A 26366-nucleotide genomic window follows, 5' to 3' on the forward strand; every position below is an offset into this window, starting at 1 on the left:
TAGACAGTTGACATTTCAGGCCAACATCCTCCTCCAGGACTGGAAAGAGGGCAGCAGCCAGAATGAAAGAGGTGGGGGAGGGAGGGGGAGGAGCACGAGCTGGCAGGTGATAGGTAAATACAGGTGAGGGGAGAAGGTAGGTAGGTGGGGGCAGGAGGAATTGGGAATGATGTGAGAATGACCCAAAGCCTGCGTCCACTGCCACCCATCCCTTGCTGGCATGAATGAATTTTGAGTGATGTCAAAATACATTGAATGCCAATGGACACTACTGCACATCTCCAGGTGCATCTGCATGAAGGGCCAATAACCAAATTGTTATTGAGGAAACCTTCAAGTATTTTTATTAAAAATCTCTTTGCATAATGCACAGAAGTGTGAAACATGAATTTTGTTCTTTGCTATATTTTTTTCTTAACAATTGAGACTGATAAATGTAGCACATAGCAGATGCTAAAAATCTGAAATACAAAGAATTCCAGAAATAACCAATAGATTCGGCAGCATCTGTGGAGAGGAAAACTGAGTGAATATTACATGTTAAGCACTGCCATCCAGGTTGCCCATCAATGAAATAGAACAATCATATGACTGAGAAATGCAAAGCTGTTTCATCCAGTGACTTCCTTTTTGTTTAAAGGTATGCAGAGAATTCAAATGTTCATTCAGAGTTAGAGCAGTGCCACAGAAATTACTTAATTTGGACATTGTCATGTTAAGAACATAGAACATTACAGCACAGTACAGGCCCTTCGGCCCACAATGTTGTGCCGACATTTTATCCTGCTCTAAGATCTATCTAACCCTTCCCTCCCACATAGCCCTCCATTTCTCTATCATTCATGTTATTTGTGAGAGCTTGCTATCTGCTGTCATGTTTCCTACATTACAACAACAACTATACTTCATTGGGTGTAGAGCATGTTGGGACAACCTGAGCCTTTGAAAAGTTTAGTGTTAATGCTGTATTTTTTTTTCTTTGTTTTTGTATATTTGCACTCCTTTATTAGAATATTAAATAAACTCTTTGAAGAGAAACACACACGCAAGATGCTGGAGGAACTCAGCAGGTCAGGCAGCGTTAATGGAGGGAAATAAACAGTCGACGTTTCAGGTCGAGACCCTTCATCACGACTGGGAAGGAAGAGGGCAGAAGCCAGAATAAGGTGGTTGGGGGAGGGGGAGGAGCACAGGCTGGCAGGTGATAGGTGAGTCCAGGTGAGAGGGGGAAAGTAGGAGGGTGGGGAGAGGGGGGAGATGTAAGAAGCTGATGGATAGAAGAGGCAAAGGGCTGAAGAAGAAGGAACCCGGTCGGAGAGGGCAGTAGACCATGGAATAAAGGGGAGGTGGGGAATAGATGGGCAGGTCATGAGCACGGGGGAAGGGGAAAGAGAAGGAGTCAGGGGGCCATAGGAATGAGGGAAGATGAGGTGGGGGGGAAGAGGGGAGGAGTTACCAGAAGTACTGCCTCACCTGGAAGGACTGTTTAGGGCCCTGAATGGTGGTGTGGGAGGAGGTATAGGGACAGGTGCAGCACTTTGTGCGGTTGCAGGGATAAATGCCGGGGGGGGGGGGGTCATCAGTGGGGAGGGATGAGTGGACAAGGGAGTCGCGGAGAAGGCGATCCACAGTGCTTCACCTGTGAATCTGAGGGTGTCATTTATTGCATCCGGTGCTCCTGGTGCGGCCTCCTCTACATCGGTGAGACCCGACGCAGATTGGGTGACCGCTTGGTCGAGCACCTTCGCTCCGTCCACTGCAAAAGCAAGGATCTTCTGGTGGCCAGCCACTTCAATTCCACATCCTGCTCCCATATTGACATGTCTATCCATGGCCTCCTCTACTGGCACATTGAGGCCAGACGCAGGTTGGAAACACCTCGTATTCCTCCTTGGTAGTCTCCAACTTGATGGCCTCAACATCTATTTCTCTAACCTGGTAACCCCCCCCCCCGTTTGTTTTCCCTCATTCCTATGGCCCCCTGACCCCTTCTCTTTTCCCTTCCCTTGTGCTCATGACCTGCCCATCTATTCCCCACCTCCTTCCCTTTATTCCATGGTCTACTGCCCTCTCCTACCGGATTCCTCCTCCTTCAGCCCTTTGCATCTTCTACCTATCACCTCTCAGCTTCCTATATCTCCCCTCTCCCCCACCCACCTAGCTTCCCCCTCTCACCTGGACTCACCTATCAACTGCCAGCCTGTGCTTCTCCCCATCCCCTGACCTTATTCTGGTTTCTGTCCTCTTCCTTTCCGGTCCTGATGAAGGGTCTCGACCCGAATTATTGACTGTTTATTTCCCTGCATAAATGCTGCTTGACCTGCTGAGTTCCTCCAGCATCTTGTGTGTGTTGCTCCAGATTCCAGCATCTGCAGAATCTCTTGTGTCTTGGAAGAGAAAAATGGGCATCCATTGGAATTTAGCCTATGTCTTAAGAACTGTTTAGTTTTATTCTTTTGCTGGTAATTTTAGAAAACAAAAAAATCTCCAGATGTGATAAATTAAGGAAAGATGTTACACAATGTAAGATATTTCAACTTGGAAATTGAGCCAGAGATTATTGTTGTGAAAAGGTCATAATTTTGTATCAAACTATTTACTATAGGGTCTTAATAATGGTAGGTTGATATCGCAGTTGGACTAGCGGAGGAAAATTTGATTTAAGTGCCTTCAGCATTATAGAGTAGTACTATAATGTTAAATCTAAGCATCAGGCTTTTATGCATCAGTGAGCCACACAGTCCAAAATCTTCGAAGGCTCCAAATAATGTAAAGTTTTGTGAATAAATTGGCAACTTAAGTATTGTTATAAATTAATAATTTTGAAGTGAAAAGCTTAGGGAAAGCGATCGTGCAGGACTGGGTGAATTTAATCAATCAAAATAATACTAGTATTTGAGGTATATTTTCATCTAGAGAAGTCCATTTAATACAAATGGCAACTTTTTTTTAACCAAAATTAATGGTTGATAATATATTCCAATGTATTTTATGATGTTTTGTAAGATATGCAACAAAATGACTGCATTCCTGCTGAACTTTGTCAGTGTATTTGTATTTCTGCAATTGTTCCATCACTTATTCTTATCCCCAGTAAGTCATTTACTCATTCATTATGATCATTCAACCTAGTGTGCCCCTACCTCCACTCAAAGAGCGTTTAATCTGTGCACAGTTGGATTAGGTACCTCAAACTAAATACACCTCAGCCTCATCAATCACGATCAGATTTTGCCCCTCTGCCCATTTATTCTGAGAACAACCAAGAACCCTGCTGCTTTTCTCCATTCCCAGCTATCTCCTTAAACAGCCTGGTCCTCATCTGGGGACACCACTGGTTTCTTTATCACTGAGATTGAATTCATATGGCCAACTGCTTTTCCTTTCTTTTGCACACCAAACCAAAACTCCTTCCAAGAACAGAAAACAAATAGAACTGCAGATGCTGGATATAGTCTTTTGTTTTTCTCTTCACCCCTTCCCCCACCTCTGCTTTGAAGGTTGATACCCCTCCACTCTTTTCTCCCAGTTCTGAGGAATAGTCCCTGACCTGAAACATTAACTGGTTTCTCTTTCCACAGATGCCCCTTGACTGGCTGACACCTTCCAGCATTTTCTGCCTTTGTTTCTTCTTCCAAAAATGTGTCATTTTTAAAGTGGTTTTGTTGCCTGTAGTTTTGACTATTCCAGTACCATCTTAACTGTTCCAAAGCTGTCCTGCTCGTACAACTAACCCAAGGAAAATCTGTCAACAGGTTTGGAATATTATTCAACTCTTGATTCCTACTGGAAACATACATTCACTGGACCCTTTCTGGGAAAAGAATAATCCTTCCTGGTTGGATGACAATTCATTTAGCTTTCAAGGTTTGACAATAAGAGATCTGCTTCCCATGAGGTAATGATTAACATCCAATGATTCCACCACAAAGTTAACTCACACTTATTAGTGGGATTACATCTGATGATTAAGGACATTACTATATGCTGTCACTTTGAGTGAGTAATGTCTGCGGTTTGTAATGCTTTCATTGACTAACCACGATCTGTCAATAAATTAAATCACTTTTCCTCCTGAAATACGTGAACCATTTCTGCGGTTTGGGCGCACCAATATTTTTGTACTGTCGTTGGCTACCTTTCAGGTTCTACTCAACGGCATGATGCACAAGGTGTTTGTCAATGGCAATGAATGAAATGGTTATCTGAATCAATCTTCGAAAATCACATCAAAATGTCCTTGGTCAGTGACTAATACGTTGTATTGCATTATATCTTGTGAAAATTGTCACTTATTCTCATCTCTCCTGAGAAAAGACCATGATATTTATGACCTAAGTAAGCCAATGTTTGGACTTTTATCAGCTTTACTGAAGATACCTGTCCTCAGCATGGCTTCATGAAGGGGAAGTCATGTCTGACAAATGTATTAGAGTTCTTTGAGAAACTATCAACCAGAGTGGATAGAAAGGAACCAGAGGGTGAATTCCATTTGGATTTTCAAAGGTATTTGACAAGGTGCCACACAAAAGATCACTTTGCAAGGTGTTACGGACTCAGTGAAAGTCCCTTTAAGATAGAGAGTGTGTGTGTATGTGTGTGTGGGGTGTGCTTACGTCAATAGAAGATAAAGGACGTAATGACGTTGTTGAAGAAGTCAGAAGAAGAAGAAGAAGAGAGAGAGAGAAGGGAGAGAGACACCAGCCTGCTTGTTTTCTCTATCGATGGATGAGAAACAATAACTGTGTTTGCCACTGAAATCCATGTATGGAAGTTGGAAGTAATCCGGTGGAGTTCACTTTGTTGCTGACCTGTAGAAGGAAACAGGTATTTGTGTGTGGACGACCACGGTTCGGATGCTTTTCGGGATGAGGAAGTCACTACCGAGTAAACACTGAAGTGTCGTTTGGGTTCCATCGTGGAACATTTGGATTTCGTATGTACTCTCTCTATGTTTTTCTACATCTACATCTTATCTTCAGACAACGGTGGTTGTTGAAGAAGCCCTTGCTCATGTTTCACCTTATGGCTTGCGGAACTGAACTTTAAGAACCATTCCGGAACTGGGAGTTTTGGACTTTGCCACACACACACACGACGAGTTTAGTTTTGGGGTTAACGTTCGAGGTTTAACATTCTTGAATTCTAACATACTAACATTTTTTTTTTACTTTTATTTTACGTATTATCATAAGTAGTGATTAATAAAATAGTTTTTAACACTGAATCATGCTCAGTGTGTTTCTTTTGTTGCTGGTTTGTGACAAAGGTAAGAGATGGTATTGGAGGTCATTTATCACCGTGGATAGGGAAGCAGCTATCTAGCAAGAAACAGTGAGTAGGGATAATTTTCAGGTTTGCAACCTGTAACGGGTAGGGTGCCATGGGGATTAGTGTGGGACTGCAGTTGTTTACAATTTTAATTAGTGATTTAAGGAAGGATAGTGGAGGAAGGGAAGCTGTGAGGAGAATATAGACAGTTTATAGAGTGATACTGATAGATTAAGTGAATGGGCAAAAAGTTGGCAAATGGAATTTAACTTGGGGAAAATGTGAAGTGGTTCATGTTAGAAGGAAGAATAATAAACAGATTATTTAAATGAAGGAAGACTGCAACACAAAGGGGTTTGGTGGCCCTTGTACATGAAACACAGAAAGTGAGCAGATACAGGAAAGACTGATGGAATGCTGGCTTTTATTGCAAGGGGGTTGGAGTATACAAGTATTCCTACAACTGTACAAGGCATAAATGAGACCACTTTTACTGTGTACAAATTTGGCCCCATGGGAGACGTTTCTGCTCATGGGAGGTTCTTGGACCAGAGGGCACCCACGGGAGAGTCTAGGACTGCCGGCATCTATTTATGACTGAGAAGGGGAAGAGTCTTTGGAATTCCTTCCCCCAGAAAGCCGTGGAGTCTGGCTCCTTGAAAGTATTCAAAACTGATTTAAAAAAAAAATAATTTTATTCAGTAAGACAATTGAGGATTACAAGGATAGGGCATGAAAGTTGGATCAGCTATGATCTTACTGAATGGAGGACTCCTGTTCTGATTTCTTATCATCTAATGGTTGTTTTGACAAGCAGTTATGAAGCAACCACTGACTTTTGGATCTAGTGTGGCACATACGTCAGACCAGGTTATTAAAGTCATTTTCTAGAAAGCATTGTGAAACACATTTTTACAAATCAGTGGTTACTTGTTCATTATTATTGAAACATTTTAGATTTTATTTAATTAACTAAGTTTAAACTCCCCAGCTGTTATATTTCCATTAGTTCCTGTTTCCATATTATTAGCCTGGTAACATAGACTCCATGCCACCACATCCCCGCTGGTACTACTGGTTGTAACATCTTTGTTTCCTTATAAACAACATGAATTCAGCAAAGATCAAAATATAGAAGTTTCTGGCCCATGTATAATTCTAAATGGTTTGAAATAAAATTCTGCCATTTTGTATCAAATCGCCTTGGGATGACTGGCTGGTCTGTTACAACTAGTGAAACTAAAACAAAATGGATTGAGATATTCCCTAATGTAATTAGTCCTGTTGGACACAATATTCCTGTAATTAATGGTTTGATTTTCTTTTCAAACTGGGTGTGGTTAGCTGAAGAGCTTAGTGTATCATGCGGAATACCATAATGATTGAAAAATGTACGTAAAGTGGCAAGTTAATTCAAAGAATATAGTTGAAATAGTGCCAAACAGATTTTAAAGTACTTCAGATTGAATGGGAAAGGGCAAACAAGAGCAATTAGAAATTCAACAGTGTATGTTGAAGTTCTCGAAAAGAATGTATTGAAGTAGCAATGGCACTTTGATTTCTGGCACAGTGAAAAGAGCAGGGTGGGGGAAGACTGTGCAGACTTGCAGATTGGAAATGAGTGATCAACATCGTAATATTAATAATAAAACAGAGCTGAGGAGGAGACTTCCGGCATCTGCAGTCTCTTGTGTCTCCTGAGGAGGAGAATGTCCTGTCAGTTGATGTGTTTTCTTATTTAACAAAGTGCCGATTACTAGGCCTCAGTAGCTCTGTTGAATGAATCAGTTTTAAACTAAAGGTAGATGTCACATTTCTGGGTTGTCGTCTTTCTGAAAGAAAATTGCTGACACGAATGTTTAATTGGGTTTATGCGTGTTGATGTTAGCTAAAGGTTGGATGTTGGCTGGCCAAACCCATGTTATGTGGTTATGGGTGTGATATACTGTATATAAAGCAAGGTTCTTGTACTCTGATCACAAAATTCAAGCAAAATTAAGAAATCTGATGGAATCCATGTTCATGGCAATGTACCTGTCAATTACTGACAACCAGGAAACCACACTGAGTGTTTACCATGACATTTAGTTACATAGAAAGTACAATGGGCACAAACTCCATGTAACTTGAATTGTGGCTGGACTTGATATCATATCATTTTATACTGAAGACTGTGCAATACCTTGAGGAACTACCTTTATTTCTTGCTCAGAAACTGAAGGGGGATAGACAGGTATTGAAACTCTCTGCTACTAACTCTTTGGTTGAATTGCTTTTAAATCGTTTCTGTGGTTGACACAGTGATCTGAAAGTACGCTTTTGCTAGTTCACAGAGAGTTACAGTTTTCTCATTTTCCCCAAAAGGTTTAGGCTTCCATCCCTTTTCTTCCCCTTGCTCCTCGCTTTTCCCTCTTTACCCCACCAGAAACTCCTGCTCTGCAGGACTGGAACAATACCCAGATCTTCAAGTAGGCCGTGAAACAGTGCTCTAATTTTCAAATGTTGACATGAAATTCAAAATAACGCAAATACAGGCATGGGTATACAAAGAGTGATCAACACGTTGAATGGTCTTCTGCACAGATGGGGGAGACAAAATCCCTGGAGTCCTTTATGGGAGAGTTCCAATTTATAACATTAGAAAGGGTAGTGGAGGAGGCAATGGAACAATGAATGGAACATTTCTCTTGTACATCGGTGGATTAGCTAAATGATTGTCACATTTGATTTTAATGCATGTTATAAATTTTTTGGCTGTCACAAGATAGGATATCTTCTTAAATGTAGTTCAGTCTACTAAGGAATTTAATATTTAAGTCTCCAATAACTTGCTTTACAAAGTACAGTTGCCCCTGTAAATAAATGAGGTATCACAGTGCACTATTATTATGTCACATGGAATAAACATGCTCTAGTTAGTGTGTTCATATCATGGAGTTGACAAATAGCCCTCGTACTGTTCAGTGGATATTGTCTCTCCACTCTCAGATGATTCATGAACTCTTCCATATTCCATTTCGCAGGTTGAAAAGGTGATGATGCTGATGCAGAACCGATGCTGATGCAGAACCAATGCCGTGACATATGGAAGGAGTTAAATTGAATGTTTTTGAAGACACCCTGTTTGTCCATGTTACAAAACCACCAGCATCAAAAGACAGCCAATTCGAAGGTTTCATTATATCCTGAAAATCTCAAGAGTTCAGTGTGCCAGAATCACGGCTCTGCATTTCCCTTCACTGACAGAACCTGTGCATTGGTTGCCCTGAGCACCTTCTTTACTAATTCATGAGCCAGAGGGATGCAGTTGCTCAGCTTTCAGAACGGCTTCTCGTAGCTGCGCACAAAGGACAAACCGAGAATGTTGTGCAGCTCATCAACAAGGGGGCCAAGATAGCTGTCACCAAGGTAACAACATCAAATGTTTGTGTGTCTGCCTGTGTTTCTGTTTCTTCATTCACTAACCTCGATGTTGTAAATCCAATTACCTATTCATTCCTTCTACTCTAAGTAGCATTAAGTTGACCCCTGACACTGTGCTTGACTTTGAACAGATTATTCTCAGAATAGTATGAACGTTCAGGATTTGAAATTGCACTTCACTTGCTAAAGTTAAAACTTGAAACTTTCATCACTTATTTTTGATTCACTTTGGGGGTACTTTTTGGTTTTTTATGGATGTTCAACAGAATTGGATGTCTCTGGTTATTGACAAACTGAGATGCATAACTTTGTCTCTAAAAAGTGCAACGATATTATTGTTAGTAATAACAACATGTGCACATTCAGGGTGATATTAACTTATCGTAATTTACCACCAGAACATCACTTGTTGCACCCTGCCTGGTACACCTCACAAACAAATGGGTCATATGGTCAGAGGTCCATATGCACATATTTAAAGCCATGTACGGTATTTTTTTAAAGCAAAAGTTAATACTGAATGGTTGATATTTACTGGTGGCTCAGAGTTTAATTTATTTTTTTTTATTTTGTATTCATCGATTTTTCCAAATAGGCCTACAGGGTTTATTTTAATGGTTGAAATAAGAAGACTTAATTCCTAGCTAGTAGCTTTGTAACCTATTAACCTGAAATTTAGACCCAGTTAATTACTTGAGAATACTTTTGTGTTCTACTGGTGGATGCACAATCTAGGCCTGTGTGTGCGCCGGAGAATTAATCTGACTGCTACTAAAATGAGAGAAAATAGAATTCACATTTAAATTGTTGTAGCAACAAGCATGTTTTAGGCTTTAGGTTATCTGCAGTAGAAGACCCATTCTTATTTATGGAATTAAATGTTTCTACCTCCTGTTATGTGTATAGTGGCACATGAGACAAACATTAAATCGAAATTCCTTTCCATTTGTCAATTCAACGTCTGGGTTGTTTCTATGTACACTTTATGTGAACAAACTGTTAGCCTGACTCTCATTCCCTTTCAGGAGGACTAACTAGGTACGATGATGTGGCCACCACTTTGCTGCAATTAGTTTCAAGTTTCAACCCAGCCAGAGACAGAAAATGCCTGCAATGGCTTCACTGCCCACTCCTACGCTATTATTTCTGGTGTCCCATAAGGATCTATCTCTGTCTCTTGCCCCTCTCCTCACCCCCACTCCCACCCATTTCACATCTACATGGTGTTCCTTAGCGACAGCATCAGAAAATACATCCAGCCCCACCTCTCTCTACCTCTGTCTAAATTGTCACACTGCTTACCCAGCATCTGTTACTGGATGAGGAGATACTTCCTCCAATCATTTGGAAGTCCAATGCCATTGTCTTAAATTCCAGCCAAAAACTCCATTCCTTTGCCACTGATTTCAACTCTTGCCCTGGCAACTGTCTGAGGTTGATCTACACAGCTTGCCAGCTATGATCATAAGTGGCTGGGGGTTGAGTTTCCAACCACTGTCATTAAATCCTTTGCAACATACACACACACACACACACACACACACACACACACACACACACACACACACACACACACACACACACACACACACACACACACACACACACACACACAGCACTGGAGGAACTCAGCAGGTCAGGCGCATATATGGAGTCCTGATGAAGGGTCTCGACCCAAAACGTCGACTTTTAATTTCCCTGCCTGACCTGCTGAGTTCATGTGTTGCTCCAGATTCCAGCATTTGCAGAATCACGTCTCCATTAAACCCTTTGCGTTTCCATTATGACCACTCCCAGTTCTGCTGTTCCTTTGGGTCATTTGCTGGTAAAACCCTCATCCTTGCCTTTGCTGTCTTCAGTCTTGATTATTTCAATGCATTCCTGACCAGCTTCTCTCTCTCTCTAACTTCTAGAGCTTGAGATTGTGCAAACTCTGCTACTCAGTGATTATCTTTTACTAGGTTTCATTCACCCAACCTCCCTGACTCCCAGTTAAGCAATGTTTTGATTTTAAAATTCTTGCCTATAATTTCAAATCCATGCAAGACCTCTCCACTCCCTGTCTCTGTAATCACATTCAGTCCCATAACCCTCTAAGATATCCTCCAGTTCTGGCCTGTTGAATCAGAAATTGCTTCCTACTGGGACTCTAGTCTTTAGCTGCCAAAGGCTCTGAGCTCTGGCATTCTCACCCAAAATATCCAAGGCTCTCTATTTTTCTTTACTCTTTTAAGACACTCCACAAAATCTTTCAACCCTGAAAAGATGTCAGGGTTAATGTGCAGCCCAGAGTTAAACTCTGCATAGTAGTATTCCTTTGAGGTACCATATCATTTTACTAAATTAATGCTACTATACTACTGCAACAAGATGTTGTTGTTTGGTACCCGACAGCATCACAGCCCAGTTTCTGGAGAGTAGAATTCTAGTCACTATTCACCAAAGTATGAACAATGTATGGTCATTTTCATAAAAATAAAATAAAACATAAAGAGACTAAATGCAACATTACATTAGTTAAAAGAGTCATTGAATCATTAAAGGGAGAAAAGTCTTGGTGCAGTTGCAGCTTTGAAACTCCATTTCAGTGTAGGCGGCATTTTCCCTTGTAACTGCGATGAATACCAGGGCTCAATCTAAAACAGCGGAAGCCTTGAATGCTTCGTAAAAGATCTGAATTCATTTAAGACTTTTTTGTGTTGCTTGGACACCAGAGATTCTTTTAATCAAATACCTGAATCAGAACAGTGGCTTGTGTCCAAGTACTCATGAAAGAGTTTCTGTTCTCTGGTGTTGTCACAACCTTTTTCCATATGCTCCAGAGCAGGGTTCTCATTTGGTGTTTCAAGATACATTGACGTGGTTCCCTGGATAGCAATTCATTATGTGAGTCTGAACCCACCAATTGTTTTGGCTCTTTCTTTTCTATAATACTTGTGTGTTCTCAGAGATGATGGAAGAATGTTTTAAGACCAAAGAAACAATGCACATTCTATTTGCTGTGCGTGACTAATGAAATATAACTGCTAAACAGAACATGAACAATAAATTTTGAGTTAACTACTACTTATACATATCAGTGTAACAAGATATATATGCAGTTGTCATCCAAAACTCTGTGCTGACCTTAACTGTCACCAAGCCCTGTTCATCCATCATTCCTATGCTTGCTGACTATCTTGGTGCCTGGTTAATACCAGATTCTTACAATTGTTTTCAACTTCCTCTGTGGTCTTGCCCTTCCTTATCTCTGTAATCTTCTTCAACTCTATAAACTATTGAGAATTTTTGAAGTTTCTGTACAGGATGTGAACCTTCCTGGCAAAGCTGGTGTTAAATGCCCATACCTAATTTCTCTTGAAAGGTGGTGGTGAATCACCACTTTGAAGTGCTGCAGACCTTGTACTGAAGGCAGGTCTATTGTGCTGTTGGGTAGTTAAATCCAGGATTAAGATCCAGCAAAGGATAGGATGGCTGTGCATTTTCAAGTCAGAATAATGTGGGGCTTCAAAGGGAAGCTGCATGTGGCCTGCTTCCCGTATCCTTCTAGGTGACAGAGAATGAGAGTTTGGAAGCTGATGCTGAAGAGATATCTCTGCTCCTCTAAGAGATATCTGTACTACAATTCTAGTATCTTGGACATCTCCAAAGTTAATCAATCCACCATTGTCAGCTTTGTCATCAGCTGCCAAGGCCTTAAACTCTCTCCTCTGAAGGAATACACTTTAAAATCTATTACTTTGATCAAGGTCATGTCTCCTAATATCTCCCAATATGGTGTGGTGTTAATTTTTATTTGGTAATACTCTGGAGTAGTGCTTTGGGATGTTTTTTCCAATTTTCTGAGTCTCTATAAATGGTTGTTCTTCAGAGCTTAAAATAAAGCTGTGGGGGTGAACTTCTGTAACAATATAAAACACTGAAAATTTAGAGATGGGAAATAGTTGTATTTACAATATTTCCTTCAACTTTTTAATTACATTTATTTTAACATGCAAAGTAACACTTAAGGTATTAAATTGACTCTTGCTAACTCTTGTTGTGTGGTTTAGTTCCTACCCACTGTGGTCTGGGTCCAGGTTAATTGGAACTCAGTGCTGGTTTTGAAAACTATATTAGTGAAACTCTGTGACCTTTCTCTCAGGATGCATCCAGGGGTTAATCTTCAACTCCTAGAGATCAGAACATTCCTGGAGAATTGACAGTTCTTGCCAGAGTATATTAAATGTGAAGTCATTTAGTGAATAAAATCAGCAAAGGACCTAATCATGCTGCTTACAAGTTTGTTCCTGATGGAAGCATAAACAAAACAAAAAACAGTGAAAAATTACCTGTGGGAGGACTTGCTGTGACATACACTCTACTATTAGTAGTGGTGTCTATTTACTTCCTCTCTCTGCTGTTCAGGTTTCATGCTGCTCTTTTTGCACTGACTACCTCTTACTCACTTCCCTCTCATGCGCTATGGGACATTTATTTCCCTGTGCATCAGTGTCATCTAGTCTCAAAGTAAAGATTATATGAACAAAGTCATTGACCTGAAATGTTAAATCTATTTCTTTCATTGAAGCTGCTTCAGTTGCTGAATACTTCCAGCAACTTCTGGTTTATGTTAAGCTAAATTTGTATTCCCTAGAACATAAAAGGTTAAGTGAAGGGGTTTGTAAGGTTTTGGGGAAAGAAAAGATAGACCTTTTCCAATGGTGGGGAATTTATGATGAGGGGAAATGACAAAATGACTATTTGGCAGGGAAGTTAGGAAACACTTCTTCGCACAGAGTGATAGAAGTGTGAAACTTTCTCCCAGAGAATTTGTTACCTCAGTTGACAACTTTAAAACTGAGAGAAATTGATTTTTGCTAGATAAGATACAAAGTGTTGTGGATCCTAACTAGATGTTTGAATTAAAGATTAACAGAGTTGAAGATGAATGCTTTGTGCTTGCTTCTCTGTTGGTGGACAGCTGGGAACTTGAAAAGTTTCAAATGGGCTATTTGAAGTTGTGGTTTATTCGACTTATTGCCCCAAAAGTTGCAATAAAAAAAAATTCATTGGACTGCAAAATTGGGATGCTTTTGTTCATTATGGTTGTGTTTATACAAGTGTATTTACGATGCAAGGATATTGTCTCACTAATAAGTGTAATAAATTTGAAAAATACAGAACTGTTTACACACGGATTGCAAAGGTTCCTTCCAGGACTAATGCTTTCAGAGAGTACTCTTTGTGGGTTTCTTGATTATGATTCCATTTGTTAAATTTCAATGCAAGGGCTGCTGGGTACCTGTTTTCTTTTATATTTCAATGTTCAGTTGAACTGAAGTGATGGGATATGACAAGTCAGCGTTTCTGAGTCCTGCAGCCTTTGGAACCCCTTCAGATGCACGATGTGGGTTGACGGTCACTTGGCAACTTATCTCACCTTGCTGGCAGCAATGGAGCCATGGCATGCCCTCATCGTGTAATTTTCTACTGACTATCAAATGTTATTTGATAGCTTGGTATTTAAATTGGGAAGTAAAATATTTGAAGAAAGAAACTGCAAAATGATGTATAATTTACACAGTAAAATTCCAAACAATCTATAGAATGGAGGGATTCAGAGTACAGACATAAATCTTCTGAAGGTGGCTACAAGTAAAACATACCATAAGAGAGTTCTGGAAGCATTGAATAGAACAAGGAAGCTTGCTGGTTATCTACAAAGTACCAATTGTGCACAAGATGGCAGAAAAAACAGGAGAGTTACAGAAGGTGGATTGTGAAGATTTGCTAAAATTGCAACAGGAATAACACGTGCATTAAATTAGCACTGTCTAATCCAACAGGATAACTTATGTACATAAGGATGATTAAATAATTATGATTGTGCAATTACTCTTATCCACCCTGGGTTCTACTAATTGATTTAATTGCTTTTCTACATTTATGTCAAATAATCGTTTAGTGGCATCCTTCACTACAACTACAGATGTATGAAAAGAGTTCAAAATAGTTATTAACTGTCTTTGTTATCCCTTCACGATTACACTCCATCCACTTAATCCCTGAAGAGTCTTTTCTTCAGTTTAACTTTTACTTTTTGTGTAGGGCCATACAATTGAATTTCACATTCCTAACTTGATCTTTCCATATTCCCTTTCATTTTTACTGTTGCTATTGCCACAAGACATTCCACAGTGGAATGGGTGCTGAGCCAGAGAAGGAGATATTGGAAGAAATGATCAAGTGCTTGGTCATTGAGCTTGGATGTACCTGATCCTTCAATGTTAGAATCAGGGCACTTTGTGTGGCATTGTGGAATTATCTTCACAACATGCATTGAAACAATTCAAGAACACCAATTACCTTCACCTTCGAAAAGCAAACTAAGAATGCGCAAAATTGCTGTAGTTCTCAATGGCAGCTCTATCCGCAGAATGTGTTGTTCATCAAATACTTATGGGCAAAATCAGTGTGCCTTCTATGGTTCTGGGTAGCTGTTCATGCCACATAACATGGGAACTATGACATAAGAGTTTAATGGAGCTCTGACCACAACAGGAGGCACAGTGGTTTATCTAGGCAAATTTCTGTGTAGCTGAAACAGATTGTGGAAATGCACAGCAGGTTGGTCAGCCTGTGTAAAGAGAAGGGTGTAGTTTGACATCTTCACATGTGGAAAACAAACAACGTTTCAGTAGATCTGGGAGAAACGGATCAGCAAAGGAAAAGAGGTAAAGCTAGAAAATAATACACACTGGAATCAGAAGGCAGCAAAAGGAGGAAATTGATAGGAATCAAGGCTACTTCCAGAGGCAATCACAAAGTGAGGGTGAGTGCTTCTGTTTGTCAGTATCCAATGACAACACTGTTATATAAATGCCATTGTTCACAGCCACACGGTATTCGCTGAAGTTTATTATCTCAGGCATTGTACTTCCCATGTTCCGCTTTCCACAAAGTGATGACCCCATGAGTATTGGTAATGTTTGGCAAATACGAAATAAATAGATGGCAAATACTTTTCAGTAAAGAGTGCTCCTATTTTAAAATTATGCACCACATTTAGTGAGCTGAAAGTAGGGATTGTGTTCAATATCATACTGGAAAGTAATTGCATGTATTGTAAGCCCTGCTTTAAAGTCAGTAATGGGGGCTTTTTCATAGCTTTGTTGTTCCAGGAATAAATGGTTTGGCATTCGCTGTGGGTGGGAAATTCCTCATCTGCCAAAACTGTTGAAAGATCATCATTCATATCTGCAGCCTTTGGCACTGATTCTGCTCCCAAAGCAACAGCATTGGTTAGGAGCTGGGGCATATATAATTTCTTGAAGAGGCAAATAAACTGCAACTGATTTGACATTTTCAAAGAGGAAATACATGTACATATTTGCATGCAGTGAAAACACTTGCCCTTAGTGTTCTCCTTCTGAGATTCATACAGCGCTGTTGGAGGAATGACAACTGCTTTACTAACATAACAACTTGTACGTAGAAGGCACCTTGTAATGAAATATCCCAACATTTCATTGAGGCAAAAATTAACCATACAGACATTCTTCTATTTTTTTAAAAAAAAAGTTGTATTCCTGAAAAATGTTTCATTAAGGGAAAACTTGTAAGTTATAAAGGCATTTCCTATTAGTTTTAATGTGAAACCCCTGGTTGCTTTCTAGAGTTCAATATTCAATAAAGAAAATACAAACACTTAAAATTCACCATGAGCATCTAAAATGATAAACTACTTTTTTTTAAAACCTAAAATACCATAAAAGCTCAATGGCATTTTTGCAAAAAATCCTAAATCAAGCAATTTTCCATCAAGGAATGCCTGTGTTACCAAACAGTAAAGGGAGAAGGGGTAAAGGTGGTGACTGTAGGCACAGTTGACAGGGTTGGTTTTGAGGATGCATTTGAAGGAAGGTCACAGGGTGTAGTGGTCTAGGAGGAGTGTGCCAGTGTTTGGCACTGAGATGGATAAAGTCTCTGCCACTGAAGGTAGGAGCAGAGAGGAGAGGTATAGAGGAGGCCTGAGCTGGAAAAGTAGAGGGCTAATGCAGGTTGTAAAGGTAGAAGGGAACAGGGTCATAGAGGGGTTTGTAAATAAAATCAAGAAACAGTATTCTAAGGAGTAGCATGAAAGTAAAGCCAAGCAGTTATGGCTATAGGGAAAGATTGGACTTTCTTCTCTCAAAAAGGGAAGGTTGAGGAATGAACAAATAAAGCTTTATAGGGTTTTAAAAGTATTCGATAGGGTGGGACCTATCAAGGAGCCGTGGATGGCCAACATGCAAAATAAGGGCCCCATATTGGTCAGTGATAAATCAAAAGGACAATTCAGGAGAAATGTCTTTACTCCAGAGGTGGTTAGAATGTGGAGCTCACTACCATAAGGAGTATTGAGGGCAGTATCACAGAAATATTTAAAGGGAGGCTTATTAAACACCTCAATGAGAGGGTGTGTAGTGGATGGATCTATTGGTGGGTTTATATGCAGAAGAGTAAAAGGAGAATAATATAGACCATAAACGGCAAAGATCTAAGGTGCCATTGGTCTGATTCTCGCCAGTATTTACTGAGTAATAATCAGGAATCCTTAGTAATGCTTTGTGAAAATGGGGTGCTAGTAAATACTTATGAGAAAAGAGATTTTGTTAAAATTTTTCATGGGTCCCAATGTGTAAATGCCAGAATTTGAGACCTGTGGAATACAATATTGGTAGGAGGAGAAGCCATTACAAAAGAATTGTTGTCTTTGTTGCCATAAAGCAAAATAGATTCAAACCAGGACACTGGTATAGAAGTTTGACTGAAGTGATCTACAGTGTCATTCACAGATTTCAGGAATACAAAGAGGATTGATGGAACACCCTAAAAAAAAAACCATGCTGTGATCTGGGTAACAGGGATTCAAAGTTCGAAAGAGGTGAGAAATTTGAAAATTTAGGGAAGGAAGGGGATAGTGTACACAGAACAGAATTGAAAGTGTACTTCTGGGGTTATTGAAAGTTGATGAGAGGTGGCAGGAGAGCCTGAGGGTGGGGTATTTCAAGAGGGATGGGCAATATTTCAATGGAAAAAGTTGTAGGGGCATTTGAAGGAGATGTGGGTGAGGAATTGAGACAATATGATGGAGGAAAATGGTTTAGGAGGAGGAGGCTGGAGTTAAGTACAGAATTGATCTGTACGAACGGTATGCAAGACAAGATTTTCACTGTACCTTGGTACAAGTGACAATAATAAACCAGTACCATTACCAAGACAGCTGATGGAATGGCTTGGATTCTTGTTGTGTTGTTGAGAGCATGAAGTACAAACACACACACACATCATTGGTTAGGTCACTTCTGAGACCCTTTATAGAGAGGAAGTTGAAGAGGAAAAATTTCAGAAGAGATGATACTGTGGATAAATGGTGTTAATTAGGGATAGAGACTATAATAATTGGTTTGTAGGTAGAATAGAAAAGGTTGAGAGCGATCAGTTGGATACATTCAAAATTAGGTTGGAATTTATTGAGGTGATGTGGAAAAATTGTCTTCACAGATTGTTGAATTGTTTGCCAAAGGACATACATTTAAGATCATCAGCATGGAATTCTCTATCAGAAACAAGGTTGGAAACAGAATCTAGAAAGTCTTACAGCAGATATTTGAAAATAAACATTTGAAATGAGACATTACCACGGCAATTCTATGAGATGGTGTGGAGGAATGGGGCAGAGTGAAGAGCTCTTTCAGATATCTGGAACAGGCACAGAATGTGCTGCATGCCTCCATTCTGCCTTCTACTATGCTGTAATCCTTAGAATTAGGTTCTTAAAGTGCATGTAATGAAACAAAGGAACAGCATGCAGATGGAAAAAAGGAAAAATACATCTGTGATGATTGTACAAGGAATGGTTGTATTTGAATGTTGATGGAGGGTCTTCAGATCATCTGATCAAAGGAAGTTTCATGTTGTTAGACATTTCTCATTGTTCCCTGCATGATTTGTTCCCAGCATGGACGTACTGCTTTGCATTTGGCTGCCTATAAGGGCCACATTGATGTTGTACGAATTCTACTGAAAGCAAGTTGTGATCTGGACATCCAGGATGATGTAAGTGACTCGACTCTCCTCATCAGACTTTCTTGTTTCTCATCTTCAATTTCACACACGCCTCATGGCCAAGATTGTTTTGGACAGTGATTGATGGAATCTCGGGAAATAAGTGTTGCATCATAAAATGTCAAAGCTAGAATAATTTATATTGTAAGATTTTCCTATGCATGATTTTTAATACACCTGCTTTACCTATGAACTTTAATAATTGATTAGAAGTTGTGATACTCCAGTCATGTGTCAGCGATATGGGGTGGGGTAAATGTCTTTCTTGAAAGACAGCAGTGAAGAAATTGGGGGTTTACAGTAAAATGGCACTCTTCAATTACAGTGAACCTCTATAAATCCAGTACCCTTCAGATTTTGGTGCCGGACTAGAAGAATTTCCAGACAATCAGATGTTTTCCTATTAATACTCCAACATGCTTTTAGTTCAGTTTTTTTTAAACATGTTCCAAATTAGGAAAATATATTTTTAGTGAACCCACTAAGTTTACAGGGAGCTCAGGAAACAAGGCCCTGGTAAATTTAAAGGGAGCAAAGGAAACAGCCATGTAAGTTTCAAGGGAGCACGGCCATCAGAACCGGATGAGTTTAAAGGGAGCACCTCTTGGTGGGTTGAATGGGGAGTGCGGGAATGAGGGCTCCGGCAAGTGGATGGGGAGCATGGGAATTTGGGCCCGGGTAAGTGGATGGGAAGCATGGCAATCATCACCTAGTGAGCCAGATGCCAAACCGTTGGGATTTCTGAATAGTCGGACAGTAGATTACAGGAGTTTTACTATATTGGATTTGATTTCAGAATTTGACATTGTTTAATTCCTGAGGCTGAGTAGCAGGCTTATTTGAAATAATAAACGGCCTGTAATTTGCAGATTATGCATCTTCATAATATCTGAGTTCCAGTGTCCAAAGGCTTTCACAGTGGTTCAGGTTTGAGATTTCAACTATCAAAATGAAGGAAAGTGCTCATCGACTTTATTCATAAATAATCTTAAATAAATAATTATCTAATTTTAAAAGAAAATCCACTTTTTCTGGATTCCTCCACCAGAGAGATTATTCTTGTGCCTTTTCCAACGTCGCACTAGGTTTTAAATATGTTTATGTTTAAAAAAAATACCATCTCAAAATCTGTGTTTTAATAAGACATTTGTGTTTAATGTCAAGCTGATCATTGTATTGCTATGAAGATTAATAATTAAGACATTACACCAGATTATGATGGGTATATGTTTATCTCTTTGATAAAATATATTTTTAAAACCAGTTTGAATTATGGTTGCTATAGCAATGTTGGAAATTGCACACAGCAAAATTCCATAAATTGTAATGTGATAGTAACCAGTGATGAATAATAGCCTATAGTCTAGGGGTAACTACTCTGTCCTCCTTTAGAATAATGACACACAGCCCACTGCATGTTTAACAACATAAAGCTTCACATTCTTTGTAATCCTTGGTTGCATTATATGCTTCCCAGTCTACAATTTTCCTTTCATTTCTATAAGGCACTTCATTCCGCTTAGTTCTGACTTTTACCTCGCTTACTGACCTTGCTTGCTTAACTATGTCTGTGGAGCTTTTAACTTTTAACCTCTTAGCATGCTTCACAAAATCAATTTGTTCAGAATTACAGAATATTGCATGGACCATTCTGCTGCAGTAACATTCTACAAATAGCTTTTTAATAAGAATTGGGATTAGAATTGTGGCTTGGTCATAGGGATAAACTACTATTCTTGTATCACCATCTGAACAGGCAGTTAAGCTTTAATTAAGGTGTCACCTGGGGTATTGGTTCACCATAAATGCAACTGCCTTAGAGTTTCAGCACTGAGAACCTAGAGTGGAGCTGCAACTTCGACGAGTAGGAATTTTGAAAACTGGGAAACTGAGAGGAAAAAAATGAATGAAATAAGAGAGTATTCAATATCTGGAGAATTCTGAGTTTGTAAATCCTTGCTCTAGACCTATTGAGCCTCCTTCCATTTCCTTTGTATCAGGATCTGAAGATGTTTGCAAAGGTATTGTTTGCATTTAACTTCTTTGCAATGTTCTGTTGAAGTGTTACAAGGCACCTAATGTTCCAGCAACATTAAAGGTCATCAACTGAATTCCTGCAGTTTTGAAGTGTTTCCTTTTGATTAATTGAGAGATAACAAAATTTAGCTGAAGTGTGACCTCTAGTGGCCTAAAATGGGATTGCTGTGAATTTTGAACCAATTGGGACCAACTCTGTGGATAAGTGAATAAAAGAATCATGTAGATAATAGTTGTCCTCTGTTAACCAATCATGTAAAGCCTTATTTAAACTTCAATCCTTTTTCTAATTGGCCAGTAATGATGCACACAGTATGGTAGTTACATTATTGTCAAGGGTATTTTCTGTCTGTAGTACCTCATAGTCAAGGATGACTTGGTTCCATTCCAGTTTTGAGGTGTCTGATGAAGCCATGTGCCACATGTGAGCAGAAGCTGCTTGATAGGTTGAGTTGGTAGTATGGGAAATGGTGCACTTCTTCTGCTGTTTTCTCAGATGCTCTGGATGAAGAAACTCGAGGTTCTTAGAGACACTTCTCCATTTTGAGCATCATTGGCCAGTGTTTCCCGAGATGGTGAAGATGATCTATTTTCAAAGAAGCTTTGAGAACATTGCAATGAGGAAGGTTAGAGCGGGGTGCCCATTTTGAGAGCCCAGTGGTGGCCAAGCAAATTGTCTGTTTTCCACACTCTCATCATAGACCTTGTGCAGCAAGAGCAGATTGGTAGTGTAGTGGATCTTTGCTTTGCACGTGTTCACTATAAGGCTTGGTCTTTTATACAGCCTCATCTCTCAAATTCAGGAAGAGGATGATCTTGGATGTCTGAATCATGACCATCTTCAAGAAAGAAGGCAAATATGAATGCTGTAGCTATACAGGAGTCTCTCTGCTGTCTGCCACAGGGAATTGTCATTGATGGGGGCCGTCCTCAACCTCCTCCCAGTAGCCAGAATTACAGTATGAATTCTGTCCATCTAGAGGCACTATAGTCTTCACTGCATGACAAGTCCAAGAATAAGGCGGCAGCAGCAGCAGCATCGACCCTGAGAAAATCCTTCTCAGATTTGGCCGCCCTCAGTAATTTGTCTCCGTTCTACACCTGCCATGTGATGGTTTACAAGTTTTGGTTCCAACTAGTGGGTGCATCGCAGACCAAATCCCAGTGCAAAATGGAGTCAAGCAAGCCTGTGGCATCGCTCCAATTTTTGTCCCAATCTCTCTTGCTGCAGTGCTGCACCTCACTTCCAACAAGCTTCCTGCTGGAGTTGAGCTAATCTATGGGATAAGTACAAGAAAGGTGTTGCTGGTATCATGTTACCCTTTTCATGATCCTCCTTTAAATTTAGGATAAAAACAGATTTTACAGAAAACTCTCAGACTCCCAATTTCACTTTTAAGATCCACCTGAAATGTTACACAAGGTGTGAGCTATGAGATGTCAGAACCAGAAAACTGAGGGAGGGTAATTCAGGAGTCTGAAGAATGTTTTAAGGATTTGAAGAAAAGGAGGATTTTGATTTTAATGAATTAGTAGACAAGGAGACAGTTTCGGGCACTCAAGGATGGGAATACTCACCAATGAGTTCCTAATGTTGGACAGAATTTCAACGGGCAGCTGGATTTTAATGATTGAGTAAAGGACACAAGGACTTTGATAAGTGAGTCATTTTTGCAATTATAAATGATGGAGTTCGCCATCTGATAATAAGTGCACAGCTTGTTTCAGACAGGTTGATTTTAACTTGAGGCATGAAGTTTGGGGCTTCCAAATGCTTGTATCAAACATCCCAATCAAACTTGAATAAGAAATAAAATACAGGACAAATAATTGAGATGAGCTTGGTTGGGAGGGAATAGGGATTGAGGAGTTAGTTTATTTCAGACAAGTGAAGTTTTCCTCTGTGCCTCTAGCAGTTCTACATATGCAGAGTTTACATGAAACATGCCTTATGACACAGTGTTGTAAAACAATGAAGCAGGGCAATATCTGCTGTTTCTTATTCTTAAGTAGTACAGTGAAGGGGAAGATGCCAGCACCAAGGTTACAGTCTGAGATTTGCTGCGCTACCATTAGCTTAGCAAAAGCCAAAATTCGAAGTCCAACTTGTTAAAATGCTAAAATTGGATGATGTATTTAGCAATGAAGACTAAATTTGCCAACTTAAGTCATCACGTTTTAAGTAAAATGTTAAATTAACCTCTTGAGCATTGAAGCATGCATTCTCATTCTAAAACATTTTTAGAATGTTTCCACATTTCTCTCAACCCACTCCATCTTTTCCCCTCTGCACTATTTGCAGCTTTCACTTTCAGTGATTTGTTATGCAAAAAATTTTAAAACTCTGCACATGCGATGCTAAGTTATCAGTAGACATCTGTTAACTGTCCTTTTGTAGCAAAATCTGGGCTATTATTTCTTAAATTCAACATAAGTTGCACCATTCCATATATTTGACAGCTGACTTTACTTGAATTAATCAGTGCTACAATACCATAATATACGTAAGTGTGTAAGTGATTATGTCACTGTATTTTACAGGTAGATTATTTACCAGGGTTCTTATGAAAATCTTTACACTTAGATTTATTTTTTGAAATACTGTGATCAGCGCTACTAGTGAGCAATTAAAAGCAGAACACACAATAACAGATGCTTCTATATGTAGCTCTTCTGTTGATGAGGTACAGCCAATTTCCTCCATGAATAGGGAGTCAATTATGTTGATGTAAACCTGGGAAGCTGACACACTTTCTCAACACAAACCATAAGTAGAATAGTAAATACAGACAACTGTCAGAATGAAATTCTCTCACTTAAACTGAACGTAGCAAGTTTTCAGATCTCATCGCTGCATGAAAATCTTTGGAAGGATTCCTCACTGGAAATCACTGCCCGTCACAGTGATATTGAATATCACTTCAATAAATTTCCAATATTTGTCATTTGTTGAGTCTCAAGGGGTTGAAATTATAGAACTACAAACGTTCTGTGGAATGGTTCTCCACAATTTCACTTTTATCATTTTCTCTTCTCCTGACCACTTGATGCAGATTGTTGCCTTAGCTCTTGTGATCAATAAGGAAATCTATTTGACAGGTTTTAATTCAAACTGACAGGGTATTTATGTAAATGTTAGCATTTTACAACAAACTATTTCAGAAGCATTTTGAGTGACACGATGGTATACATTATTTTACTGGATGGCAACAATGAAAGGTCAAAGCATTAAATAGAAGTCAGGCTATTGAAGCACTTTGGTGGGTTTTAATCCACTGCTATTTCAGCTGCAAGTTTTGCAGCAGAGATAAGGAATTGTCCCTGAATCTACCTAAATCCTGGGATCTGATGATGTAACTCTGATCTCAGCATTGTACTGGTATATGGTGCGCTAGTGCCAGGCAACTCCAGAAGAGGCCCAGGATAATATAATTCTAACAAGGGTTTCCCACAAGTCTGGAGGAGTAAGCAAGTTGCTAGTAATTTGTGTAAGTGTGCAAAAGATTCCAGATGATCATGTTAAATGGGAAAATAGAGTAGTGTATATTTTTATTGAGTTGTCTTTTAGGCAGCTTAAACACAAGATTAGAATATATCCAATTGTCGGATACATATGCAAACTCTGATCTTGTTCTCTTTATTGTGATAATTTATTCCTTGTTTTTCATCTTTGATTCTCTATGACAGAGTGATCAAACAGCCCTACATCGGGCAGCTGTTGTGGGTAACACTGAGGTTATCTCGGCACTCATTCTTGAGGGGTGTTCTCTAGACCGGCAGGACAAGGTAAGGAATACTTCATAAAATATCTGGTGCTTTACCACTCTTAAAAAATTGAGTCCAAAACACATAATTCACCAGCAGTTGACACTAAATGGAGTCTCACCCAGTGAGGACATCAGTTTAATAGTTATTATGAGAAATGGCTATGTCATATAGTGCATAAGTGCATGTCATTGTTGACAGGAACTGAGAAAGTTTCACTTTACACCAAATAAATGGGCCTGAGTTGGGAATATTTAATTTCTTTAAATATAAAGGAAAATTCTTGATTCAGAACTACTGGACAAAGATCATCTCCAATAAGAGAGATGACAACCTCCTTCGATCATTCAGTGGAATTACCATCACCAGGTCTCCTACTATCAAGAGCGTAAGGATCCACATTGACCAGAACTTAAGTTGAACTGGTCACATAAATATCACGCCTACATCATCACCAGGTCAAAATCCTGGGACTCTTCTGACATTGTGGGTGCATCTTCACCACACAGACTGACATTCAGTCTGAAATACTCGCCGTCTTGCTCTCAGGGCAATAAATGCCTGCCTTATCAGTGATGCCCACAGCCAGATGTAAAAATTAAAACAACAAAAGATATCAGATATTCTACATGTATCTTTATTAAGATAACTATGAGGATAGCTTTAGCTGTAAAAAGTATTTGCCATCGGTCTGCAGCATGTTGCTCTGCCCCTCTGAAACTTCAGCTAAAGCCGTTTCTGTCAATCTTGTGTCTCAGGATGGTAACACTGCTCTACATGAAGCCAGCTGGCATGGATTCAGTCAGTCTGTCAAACTCTTGGTCAAAGCAGGAGGAAACGTCCATGCAAAGAATCAGGTTAGGAGGAAGAATTGCATTTTTGGATGACTTTTATTTTTCTAAATTAAGAATTCCAATAGATTGTGTAATGGATTGGTTGTGACCAGTGGTGTAATACAAGTATTAGTATAAGAGAAAATCAGGAGAGATGTGTAATGGGCAACTGATCAGATAACAACTGTTTACTCCATTTCCCAAAGTCCAGCTCTATCCATGATGTTTTACAGGGAGTGATTTATAAAAAATCATCCTTTAACAGTTAAACTGTAGTGACTTCTGATTCTTGCGACCAAAAAATTCCCAGTAAAAGAAGTTTAAAGTTTTAGTTGTATCTTCAAAGTGGGTCTTATTTACAGACATGTATAGTTCTGCACATTTGCACAAAAAACCCAGTTCGAAGGAAAATTTTAACAGTACAGGTTCATGTTCCAGAAAGTGACCTTGCTTTTAGAATTCTGATGTCTTATCCTAGATACTAATGAATACAGCATTACTAATCATTGAACCTATTTATGAGAAAGAGGGTCATTTTTGAAAGAACAATTTCAGTAGTCCAGCAATTTCCCCATAGTCCACCAAGTATTTATATATTTGTGGAATTTGCTTTCTCCATATTTTAGCTGGTATATTTTGAATAATAGTTTGCTGCATAAAATTTCTCCATCACCATTGTTTTTATGCTGGTTATCTTAAATCTGTACCCTTTGGTTAATGATTCTTGCACGTCCAGGATCAATTTCTTCTTATCTCGTCTGTATAAACCCTTCATGATTTTGAACAACTCAATCAAAACACCTGATAATTCCTTGTCTTTAAGAACAACTATCGCATCTTCCCTTGTCTCTCTGCATAATTGCTGTTTTAGTAAATCTGCTCTATACATTCAGTAAAATTTTAGTAACGCTAAAATTGGCCAACCACTATTTGGCTTGGAGCTTA

The 26366-nt window shown here is 39.3% G+C and overlaps 1 protein-coding gene across 6 annotated transcripts in view; it reads left to right on the forward strand.

Annotated features, from left to right (window-relative positions):
* ankrd6b (ankyrin repeat domain 6b) overlaps positions 1-26366 on the forward strand; it is a 142670-nt gene that overhangs the window by 88297 nt on the left and 28007 nt on the right. For 5 of the 6 annotated variants that reach the window (XM_052025069.1, XM_052025074.1, XM_052025071.1 and 2 more), the window contains 4 exons: positions 8295-8679; positions 18679-18777; positions 24511-24609; positions 25347-25445. In XM_052025069.1, the coding sequence (XP_051881029.1) occupies positions 8560-8679; positions 18679-18777; positions 24511-24609; positions 25347-25445 (417 nt within the window). In that variant the 5' untranslated portion in view covers positions 8295-8559. The remainder of the gene's footprint in view (positions 1-8294; positions 8680-18678; positions 18778-24510; positions 24610-25346; positions 25446-26366) is intronic. The other variant, XM_052025073.1, reaches the window with a different exon arrangement.

Source organism: Pristis pectinata, chromosome 10, assembly GCF_009764475.1.
Source record: "Pristis pectinata isolate sPriPec2 chromosome 10, sPriPec2.1.pri, whole genome shotgun sequence".
Lineage (NCBI taxonomy): Eukaryota > Metazoa > Chordata > Chondrichthyes > Rhinopristiformes > Pristidae > Pristis > Pristis pectinata.